This window comes from Aplidium turbinatum, chromosome 8 (genome assembly GCF_918807975.1).
Source record: "Aplidium turbinatum chromosome 8, kaAplTurb1.1, whole genome shotgun sequence".
Classification (NCBI taxonomy): Eukaryota; Metazoa; Chordata; class Ascidiacea; order Aplousobranchia; family Polyclinidae; genus Aplidium; species Aplidium turbinatum.
In genome coordinates, this window is record NC_137479.1 from 31,910,810 (window position 1) to 31,922,821 (window position 12,012).

General features: G+C 41.7%; 1 protein-coding gene across 1 annotated transcript; it reads right to left on the minus strand.

Annotated features, from left to right (window-relative positions):
• Window positions 1-6,204: 6,204 nt before the first annotated feature.
• On the minus strand, window positions 6,205-7,948 carry LOC145776293 (uncharacterized protein F54H12.2-like). The gene is made up of 2 exons (XM_082587696.1): window positions 7,552-7,948; window positions 6,205-7,469 (listed from the first exon to the last, which is right to left on the minus strand). The coding sequence occupies exons 1-2, from the start codon at window positions 7,946-7,948 to the stop codon at window positions 6,205-6,207; spliced, it is 1,662 nt and encodes a 553-aa protein (XP_082443822.1).
• Between the last annotated feature and the right edge of the window lie 4,064 nt (window positions 7,949-12,012).

Here is a 12,012-nt window from a genome sequence, read left to right on the forward strand (position 1 = left end):
TTCGTGTGATTCTCTTAGACCGCCAGAAAACGCACCGCAATTCGTTGTAGACCACTGGAACGCCGTACGGACACGTGTCATTCATCTCGGTCGACGTGTTAACGCTTATAACTTTCGTTTGAACGACGACGATGAAGCGTCTATTCACAACGCGATTGATTTCAATGCCATGTTGCAGCAACAAACAACTGCGTTTAAATTGACATATTCTTTCGGGTACCTATTGCGTCATAGAATAACCGGAGAAACGCGTTATTTTCACCCGAGTTCAAATGATTCTATATTGCAAGAACCAGTTTTAGTGCGAAACCGTCTCGATTTTGAAGAGTTTCAGGAAGAATTCAACAACACAGATTTTATTGCACTGGTTCGTAACAAACGCCCGGACAGCAAATGGTTCGTTGAGAAACTACTAAACGTAGGATTTTATTTATTCTTAATTTCTCACAGACCCATAGGTAGCGAAACGGAGCTTCCACGATTTCTCAAATGTAATAAAGGCGTTGCAGGTTTGGTAAAAAGTTCGAAAACAGGAGGTGGATTTCAAAACAAGCTTTGTTTTTTCAGAGCTCTCGCACTCTTTCAAGGATTTCCTAAACGATCGCTTGAGCGCGCTGCTTTGCGTTTGTTTCATCAAAGTCAGGCGGTGATCCAAAACAATTTCAGGGTGTTTCTTTGAAAAGTCTTCCTTCGTTGGAAAAGGTTTACGGTGTCAATATCGTGGTCTATGAATTGCGTCAGAACAATGCTGAAAAAGTTGTCGCTTCACTGATCCAACAAAGCACACGCCAGGCATTACACCCGAGAGACCCTTGCATGCTCTTGAATCTTTTCGAAAACCACTTTTCACTTATAACTGATTTTAGGCTTTACACAGGGTTAGTTGAGTGTCCGCGTTGTAAAAAAACCTGGGAAACACTCAAGGACATGAAAAAACACGCTGCAACATGTACTGGTAAAGTAAAGCTTATCTACCCGGGAGGTGTATTTCACAACGAGCAAACTATATTTGAAAAGTTGGAAGAATGGGGGGTCTTTGTGCCAGAACCATTGAAATATTATTGTTTCAGAGCAACTTTTGACATTGAAACGTATTTGAACACAGACCAATGCCCACCTCAATCAAAGCAAACAAAGTTTTTAGGAAAACATGAACTTTTGTCAATTAGCGTCGCCAGTAATATTGCAGAGTACCTTGCTCCAAAATGTTTCATTTCGGACGGCAATTCGTATCAATTGGTCTGTCAAACAATGAACTATTTGGAAGAAATACAACGTCACGCATTTGCTTTGTTGTCAGATCGCTACGCTGCAGTTTTAAACAATATTGAAGACGAATTGAACCAGCAGCTTTTGCTAGAACCTGCTTTGGAAAATCGTGAAAAACATCCTCTACACCAACTCAAAAACAATTTGCTGGCTTACCTGGCAAAACTCCCTGTGATTTCTTTTAATGGTGGAAAGTATGATTTAAACGTGTTGAAACCTTTGTTTGCGCTTTATTTTCACTCACAAGAGGCTTCACCTCATTTGATTAAGAGGGGAAATGAATATCTCTCCATTTCCACTTCTCAATTTACTTTTTTAGACATCACAAATTATTTAGCACCAGGGATTTCTTATCGAGGTTACTTGAAAGCGTACAAATGCGAAGGCGAAAAAGGTGTGTTTCCTTACGATCACATCACCAGCCTTCAAAGCCTTGAAGAAACATGTTTACCACCCAAAAGCGCCTTCTTTAATAAGATGAACAACACCGCCATAAGCGATGAAGACTATAGCATATGCCAAAAAGCCTGGAAACAACACGGCATGCGAACCCTTCGAGATTTTCTCATCTGGTACAACAACGCCGATGTCCTTCCGTTTTAGAAGCATTGGAAAAGCAAAGCGCCATTTATCGTGAAAAAGGAGTAGATATGTTTAAACAGGCAATCACTGTTCCAGGTTTGGCCCAAATCATTCTCATGAAAAGTATGAAAAGTGATTGTTTTTTAACTCTATTTGATAAGACTGAAGCAGACAATTTTCAATTCATTCGATCGCAAATCGTTGGTGGGCCGTCAATCTGTTTTCACCGTAGACACAAAGCGGGCGAAACGTTCCTTAGACCCCAAGACAATGGGACTAAAATGTGTCAAAAAATTGTGGGGTATGATTGCAATTCGCTTTACCTTTACTGTCTCGGGCACGATTTGCCCTGTGGTCCGTGTACAACCTTGAAACCGACCGCTGACGGTGTGTTTAAACCAATGCGAGCCAAACGTTGGTACTTTGGAGAAATGGCTGACCAATGGCTTCGTTGGTTTGGTTTTATCAATGGTGTGCATGTGAGACACCAACGCAACGGCCCTGAGAAACAAGTCGGTGCTAGACGCTTACGAGTTGATGGTTTCTGCAAACAACGAAATCTCATTCTTTCTTTTCTAGGCTGCGCATTTCACGGTCATGTCTGTTCGGTTACGGCACATCGAAATCAAGCAAATTTTCACCCTTTCAAAAACCTTTCAGCTTCTGAACTTGCGGAAGAAACGGAAGCAATTCACGAATATTACAAATCTTTAAATTACCGCGTCATAATCATGCGTGAATGTGAATGGTTGCGTTTGAGGCAAATTCACAGAATAGCCGAATTTCTAAAAAGTTTTGAAACACGCAAAGTGTGGCCGCGCACCCAAGTTCAAATTCTCAAAGAAATTGCCTGTGGTAAATTGTTTGGTTTGGTTTTGTGTGATCTTCACGTCCTGAGTCACGGCGCAAGTTTTTTTCCGAAATGACACCAATTTTTAAAAATATTGAAATTGGTTTGGGCGACATTGGGTCGACTATGGCGACTTATGCTCGCCAGCACGGTTTATTAAAGCGACCGCGGCGAACACTCGTTGGTAGCTACAGAGGTGACAAGATTTTGCTGGCCACTCCACTCTTAAAATGGTACATCGAAAACGGTTTGCAAGTGACAGCGGTTTATTCAGTGATGTGTTACACCAAGAAAATACCCTTTCAAACATTTGTTCAAAACGTTTGTTCCGCTAGGCGCCAAGCTGATATTCACGACAGCTTCAAAATTATCGCCGACACTGAAAAATTAATTGGAAATTGTGGGTATGGTAAAATGGCAACCAACAAAGAACGCCATCGGACAGTGCAACTTGTGGGCGAAGGTGGTCTTTCTCGCAAGATCGAAAGCCACAGTTTCAGAAGTTTGCTTGAAATCACTCCAGAACTTTTTGAAGTTGTGTCTATGCCAAGGAAAGTAAAGCTGAACCTGCCTATTCAAGTGGCGTTTTTCGTGTATCAATATGCAAAGCTGAGAATGCTTGAATTTTATTTCCAATTTCTCGATCGTTACATCAACAGAGACGATTTTCAAGTCTGCTATTCAGGTAAGTGGTTAACAGCTCTCTAGCACCACCTAACAGCACAAGCCTAACGTAAAAGTTTGTGTCGATTTACCGATAAAATAACAAATGCTTTTTTTAACAAGATGTTTTTTTAAGACATGTTTTTTTAACACAGACACCGATTCACTTTACATTGCGTTGGCTGGTGACAGTTTGGATGCTTTGGTCAAACCAAATGAACGTCGTTCCTTCTTTACGGAATTCCATCGCTGGCTGCCTTCGCCCGCTTGCGACAAGCATATGAATGATTTTATTGAAACACGGTGTCGATTCGAAACATGGCCGCAGGTTCACGCGTGTTGCAAAGCTCGGGAGCAGTTTGACAAACGTGAACCGGGTCTTTTCAAGACAGAATTTGTCGGCGAATCGATTGTCTCCTTGAACAGTAAAACTTACCACTGCAGCGGTGAAGAAGGAAATAAACTCTCCTGTAAAGGCATCGTCAAAAAACAAAACCCGTTGACAGAACAAACATATCTCGATGTTCTTGAAACCGGCGTTCCTGCATCTGGCAAAAACACAACATTTCGAGTTCATAAAAACGCCGTCCATACTTGCGTGCAAGAACGTGTGAGCCTTACATATCTTTACATCAAACGCAAGGTTCTTGAAGACGGTGTATCGACAGAACCGCTGCAAATTTAACTACTTGTTTTGTTTTTTATCATATTCTTTTGTTGGCAACATAGTGAAAAGCTGTACAGACAAGCAAATTTTCTTTGTTTCAATCTCTGTTGATTTATTTTTATGTTTTATCATATTCATTGTGTTGGAAACGTAGTAACAGCTACACAGATAAGGTAACGCTATCAATTTCTTAATTTCCTTGTTTCAAACTCTGTTGTTGCACCATTTCCTGATAAACACCTTGAGTTGCTTGCGACGTTTCTTTGGTGGGCCTGTCTGAACAGGTCTTTGAAAAAAAAATATATAAAAATTGATTGCCGCATTTGGTGGGCCGGTCTGAACAGGTCTTTGAAAAAAAAAAAGGTTTCAAGCCTATAAAAAGGAGCAGTGCTCGAGTGTGAGACAAAATGCAATCCTGTGCTAGCATTGCAAGAAAACTAGAACAGCAAGCTCTTCAAATCACCGAAGAATCGATCAACACTCTCCCGGCGACGTCTTGTTACAACGGTTTGATGGAGTCTCAACGTTTGATGGATAAAGCCGATGATCTGAAGCAGCGATCGTACGCTATTCGCAATGTGTTTACGGCGATCTTTGACGAAGGTGATCACGTACCGTGTAACGGTCGACTGCGCAAGGCTATCCTCACTGTTAAGCGTGGAACCCTGCAATTTAACACGCAGCAGCTTTTAAAGGTCGCCGAAAGTCTCTTTCTCAACGTTCCTTATCTCGCTTTTCTTCCCAGAAAGAAGAGTCGCCCCTTCTTGACTGTTGTATACTGGAGCACAGCGGAAATCGACGATGACTGCCGTCATCAGCAACGCGTCGACTTGGTGCGGGCAGAAATTGCTGAAGATAAGTTTGTCTTAAACTTCGAGAGCAACAACATCTACGCACCAAGCCAGTATCTAGTCCACGTTCTGGATCGTTGCGAATCCTATGCGATTTACAACCAGGAGATCGAGTTCGACAACCCTGACGATGGTGAACAATTTGCGGCACTCCTTGCACTGCTCAAACGGTCTCAGGTCAAGCAATGTACCGCTTCTGACGAGCCCCCAAGCAAACGTCGCCGCAACATCTAGATGTCTTTTTTTTTTTTTTTTTCGAAATTTCATTTCTTCGAAATGAAATTTCGAAAAGAAACTTGTTTTTTTTCACCTGCATCATTTTAGCTTTTTTCCGCTTTGCAATAAAATAAACTTGTGTCTTTTCACCTGCATCATTTTAGCTTTTTTTTTTGCGCTTTGCAATAAAATAAAATTGCAAACTTGTATTCAATTTTTTATTGAGCAACAACAGCAATATAATTTTAAGTGCAAAGGTAGAATGAAAAAAAAAAACAACTTTTTATTGAACAACAACAGCAATATAATTTTAAGTGCAAAGGTAGAATTTAATTTTAAGTGCAAAGGTAGAATTAAAAAAAAAAGCTAAACTTTAAACCGTTGCATTGAAAGGTTAATTAGAAAGTTTATTTTTTCTAACTTTACGTCGGAAAAAGAAATGTACAAATTAAATTTTTACTCTATAACGCTGGCGTACAAAGTCTTCAATAGCACGATCGTTTGCATTAAGATCAGAACGAAAATTTGAGACAATGGCCTTATCACGGATACACCGCGACAGCGTTTTAATAGAAAATACATGAAATAAAAGTAAAAATGCAGCAACTGTGCAATAGACACGAATACATAATAGCAAAACAAATGTACAAATTAAATTTTTACTCTATAACGCTGGCGTACAAAATCTTCAATAGCACGATCGTTTGCATTAAGATCAGAACAAAAATTTGAGACAATCGCCTTCATGGAAACACCGCGACAGCGTTTTAATAGAAAATACATGCAATAGTGGCCACAGACAAGCGACAAAGGTCCTTGAATTGTGGTGTGGTTCCAGATCCAATCGATCGAGTGGAGATGCATGAAATCGATAAATTCACGGTGGTAGGGTCGGATACCAAAAGAATCGAAAAATTCGCCTTGCTCGTGACCGTTCAAATAAACAGCAACCCAGTGTTCACCCGGTTGATCGCTTTCGTCTGTGTTGAAGACAAAGGCAGCAGGTGGAGATACGTCTTGGGGCAACATGTCTCTCGCGTACACACCCTTGAAAACACGCTTTAGACAAGAGTCGTTGAATAAAATCCTCGAAATCTGGTCCGAGTTCATGCCGAATAGTCGAATATGACACTTTTGTTGCGGTCAATTTCTAGAAGATTGTCGTGCTCTGCATAGACAATGACGTTGATAGTTTGCTGTAAGGCTGTCGCAAAGTGAATTTCCAATCGTAAGTTTCCGTGCTTTATTAATTCGAAATGACTCGCCCCCGAGCCAAGGTCCGGTGTCAAATCAAACGCAAACAGGGTATATCCGCCTGGATATTCCGCTCTGGAGATATCATTGCCTTCGTCTGCGTAATATTGATTTGTTCCTGTAAATAGCGAGAGGTAGCTGCGTATATATTTTCCATTTCCAAAGTCAGGTTGGTATGGTTTGGAAGGAATCTGCTTTCCGTCACAATACAAAGCCAAAAAATTGACAGAGTTGTGTTTGAAATCAAACGGATTTCTGGCCGACAGACCGTTGAAAGAAGCATTGTCCACCATGCCGATCACCACCCTTCTTGGTAACTGACCGAGAAAGAGATTTTCTTTGGTGACGGTGAGATTGCCTCTTGGCACGGTAAAAGCTTTTGTTTCTACACGGCGGATTGGATACTTGGCTGTTCCAGACTGGAGCGCTTTGATGTGGGCGATTCTTACAGGGTCACTGGGTTTGACCTTTCTGCAGAATAAAGCCACTTCTTGCAGCTTGACCTTTCCTGCCCCCATGAGACAAAACGCGTCGGAGGCTCTAGTCAATTTGAGCTTCATCTCGACTCCGTTGAGTAAATATCGATTCTGAAAGGTCATATCCAGATGCAATTTCCCTATCATGTCCACCGATCGACTTTCTTGCGTCAACGCCTTGCGTCGATTGAAGCCTGCATTTGCAACAGCGAGCGTATCAAACTTATCCTTGGAGTCCTTGTACCATAAGTTTGCAGAGAGCTGTGAAGATTTTGCAGGTCCTCCGAAACTGAGAAGAGTCTCCAAGTAAGCTCTGTAGGGATACGTGTGATTCGATTGAGATACCTGGGTGTTGTTTAGGCTTAGATTGATCTGTGACCACAGACTGTGCAACCAATTGCAAACCGGAGCAACGGCATCGTCTGCTGCTAAATTTGTGCCGTCGTTTTTGACCACTTTAGCACGAACGTAGAGTAAGGTGTTGGCCAAATCGATGTAGTAGTCACCTTCCTCGACAATCAAAAACTCGACAGGACCGCTGTCGGTGAGAGTAGATTGCGGGCGATGTTCCACATAATGTCCACTTTCCAAACTGGTTTGGGTAGGCGGAACAGCGAACAAATCCAGCTCGGTTTTCAATCCTTCACAAGACTTTTCATGAATCAAGCTAGCCATCGAAAATGTCTTTTGATACGACCGCTTTCCGTCTACGTTTTTTCAAACTGTTGGATTTTTTGATTTTCTTTCGCCTTTTGACAGGCGGAGATGAGAAAAAGGTCTCGCGTGGTGGGGTTCGATGGACCGGGGCCGCGACGCGTTTCAATAAATTGACACCAGCCTGCTTCGATCTTTGTAAAGCCGCTTCTTTTGCACTTTTTCCAGATAACACATCCGAAGCAAAATGTGCACCTGACCTGAGAACTTCTTTTCCAACCGTCTTTGCTCCTGACTTGATCAAAGGCAAGATCGCTTTTCCGAGGCTGGAAAATATACTCCCCAAACCGTAACCGTTTTGATATTGGGCGCCGGAAAAAAACCCTGGTGTACCGTGACCAACCTGAGAGACGTAGTAGTTTTCATAGGCTCTTGCGTTGCAACAGAACGCGGGCTTGTGAGGCATTATAGTTGATGAAGACGTCTTTTCCGAAAGTGAAGCGTGACCACTACTTTTCCCGTCTCAAATCGAACTGGCTTGCCCTGATCGTCTCGCAGCGATATATGTACCGTGTCGAAGTTTTTCAGTTGAACCGTGTGATAATGCACTTTCTCACTTCTTTGGTAAATGTAATCGCCATCTTTTCCTTCCACAGGAACTATAGCCAGCAAAGGAGCTAAGGTGTCGCCGACCACCCTGGGTTCTACCACATCGCAATACAAGTACATGGTATAAAAGCCTTGGTGTATATCTACGCGACGTCTTGCTTCATATTCACCGCTTTTAAAACGTTTTCTATGAAACCCCAACAATTGAGCAAGTCCTTCACCCATCGTGATGTGGGCGCCGCTTTTGACCAACATATTGATAAGCCTTGTGTAAGGATTGTAATACAAGTGTAATGACAATTGCGTTCCAATTGTACGCTTTAATTTCATTTCCAAGTATTGAAGGATGGCTTGAGGATTAGGGTAGTGACCAGAATCCAAGGCCACGACAGTGTCAATTACACCGTCTACATAGCGCAACCAATGATTGACCGAATTGGTGATGTTCTTCCAGGAGTGTGGATATTGGATTTCGGCGATACCAACCTCCCAATCTCCTTCCAAGTTGATCTCATTCGGTAGTCTGACCACATAATCCGTCAAGGTGTTGGAAGGGAAAAATTTCATGGAGCTGTTACTCGGCAGGGTTAGGTAAAACATTTTTCTTTGGATATTTTATTTTGGGTTGGGGCATAACCAAACCTAAACAATTGGAAAGCAACACGATCCAAAGTTTGTGCGAGTCCTCTTCTAAACTCAGATTGTAGAGACTGAACGATATCACAATCAAAATGACAACCATTTGAAAAAAATAGACTATTTCACTTCTGGGAACGTTTTTTCCACACATTTTCCACTCAACCATAACGTACAACACTCGCTTCGTCAATCCAGCAATTGAACTTGTCCGGGTAACCGAGCCACTTTACAAGGATCTGATTCTTTCGATTCTTTTTTCTCCTCCCTAGAATCGCTTCTACCTTGTAGATGTCGTTTTCTTTTGAAACTTTTTGAATTTCTTGTTCGTAAAACGTACCGTGCAGTGCTTCCCCGTCTAAATCTTTCAAAACATAAACCGGGGGGTCACCGGTCAAAGCCTTGTCCACGAGAAACAATTCCTCTGTCCAGTTAGGTAAATAACCTTTGTGAAAGCTTCGTCTGCTTTTGCTGACTCGAACAAGCGAACCAGCTTCAAGCTTCGGTTGTTTAGGCAAGGAAATGTCACCGTAAAGAGTTTGCCAAACAATCTCTTGATTTTCAGTGTTAACGGAGGCCGGTGTGCGCTTGATGCTTCTGTGGTATGAATGATTGTAGGAACGCACCAACTCGGTTAGAACATCAACATAACGTCTGGTATTCTTCCAGGTGAAATAGCGCCACATGCGATTTTTAAGGATGCGATTAAACCGCTCCACAACGCTGGCTTTTGTTTCTTGATTGTGTGTGGTGAAGAAATAAATCCTGTGGTTTTTCAACCATTTTTGAAAAGTTTTGTTTGTAAACTCTGTACCTTTATCGGTTTGCAATGTCCGAGGAGAAGATTTTTGAACAATCTTTGAGAAGGCCCGAACTAAGCTTTTTCCGCTTTTGTCTTTCAAAGGTTCAACCCAAGCAAATTTTGAAAAAACATCAATACAAGTCAAGAGATATTTGTAGTTGCGATTTTCTTTTTTCAAAGCGATCAAATCGATCAAATCAGCTTGAAATTGCTCTGCGATGCCACCTACCACCACACGACGACGTGGAAAGCGTATGCGAATCGGTTTATGGAGTGTGTAAGCGTCTTGAGAGCTGAGCCAGGGTTTTACAGGTTTGTTGATCACCCTACGTAGTCTTTCCTCTCCACCGAAGCTTCCAGGATTCCCGGCGTCATAATAAATCAATCGTGCTGACGCCATGTTATCTTCTTTTTGAGACTGGGAAAAGGTTGAGCTTCACCCAACTCTTCTTGAAACTCTTTCAAACCGATCGGTTGAGAGTTTTTCGATTTATGAACGACAGCCGAAATCAAATGTTTTATATTGGAGTTAGGAATCGCCTGTTCGTGAATCGTGAGTTCGCCTGATTTGTTCCAACCGAGAGAAGGATTGTTTTTGATGAAGGCTACAAGATCGCGACTTTTTCCGAGGTAGGTTTTTGCAACTCCTGCCAATATGTCATCCTCAGTAAAATGTCGTTTCTCTTCAAGAACAATCTTTGTTGGAGTGTCGACATATTTTTCACGATAAACAATATACTGCTGCAAGATTTGATCGTACAGTTTCACTTTTTCACTCGTGGTCAGATCAGAACGTGAAAGAATGTCATTCATTTTGGAGTCCAACTCGCTCATCGCTTTCAGAAAAGGAGGTTTTTGAATGTTCTTTTCCCGCATCGATTCTAGAAGCCTTGGTTCTACAAGACTCATCTTTTTGACACTCTCCATCTTGTTATTTCGAAGCCAAAGTGCCGATCAACCCAGCGATCGCAGGAACAACGGCGGACAGGAGAGCTCCCAGAAAGCCTCCGTGTTGAATAATCTGTCGTTTTTTAGTAAGACTGGTCTTCTTTTTGGCCAGTTCACGCAAAGGTTTCTTGTATTTAAGCAGATTTGCCTTTTGCTTTGAAGAGATGGGGACGTTGCCCTTCAACACGTTGTAGCAACAATCACAAACACACTTAATCAATTCGTTATCTGCTGACTTTATAACCCCTTTAGCAACATCATGATTCGCTTTGGAAAGAAGTTTGAGTGTGTCGATGTGTCGTTGTAAACGAGCAGTCATCATCGAGGATTGGGGACGTATACAAAATTGCTTTCTCCTGGAAAGATGTCAGTTCGCAATCGAAATTTTTCTGGGGTGCTTTGTTTAAAATCCAACAGTAAATAACCGAAAGGTTTAGATGTTGCGTCTGCAAAAGCTTCTTGAAGAACACCCGTTTGCCTCGGATAAGCTTGCTTTGCCAAATGAAGTATCTGAGAGTTGTCTCTAGGGTTTTTAAACACCACCAAATAATGTGCGTTGAGACTAATCGTTCGGTGTTCTTTCCCTTTGTGAAAAAGGTTTTGAACAATGTACATCACACTGATGTTTTTATGATGGCTTCCTTTCGTAAAAAGATCTGTCACACTACGATTAGTTTCGCTCATCAAATCATCGAGCACGACCAATGTTTTATTCTCCGAGTCAAAGACATCACTTGAAGGGAGACCTTGTAAGAACTCAACATCCGGGATTGTTTTAAACCTCTCCTGCCACTCCCCGTAACACCACAACACCTTATTTGGAGAAGGTGTTATCATCTCTTTGAGATGTTGCAAAAACTTTACCACAAACTCAGTTTTACCGCTGCCAGTTGGTCCAGCGATCACACACGTGAACGGGTGTTGAAAGCGTACATCCATTTTCAATCGTATAGAAATGAGTTGTGTTCTTGTTTTAAACAAAAAAAAATTAAGAAAAAAAATCGAGACCAAATCACCCATTACTCAAGGATGGTGCAAGGAAACATGACGTCAACACAGTGACATCATCATAGAAACAAGTGACGTAAGTGACGTCAACACTGTGGCATCAGGATAGTTCTTGTCACACAATTTACACAAAAAGTGATCTGGCAACCCTGGAGATTTATTAACTATACATCTGGCAACCCTGCAGAACTCACATTTCTTTGTTTATTCTTTATACATTTGAATTTTGGCGGGTAAATTTACACAAAAAGTGATCTGGCAACCCTGGAGATTTATTTACCATACATCTGGCAACCCTGGAGCTTGAATCATACTCACATTTCTTTGTTTATTCTTTATACATTTGAATTTTAATTTCTTTGTTTATTCTTTATACATTTGAATTTTGGCGGGTGAATTTACACTAAAAGTGGGACTGTTCCGCTTCAACACCTTTTGTGAGGTCAACACCTTAGCATCATCATAGAAACAAACAACAATTCATTGTCATGCATGAGTGGTTGTGACGTCAACACCTTAGCATCATC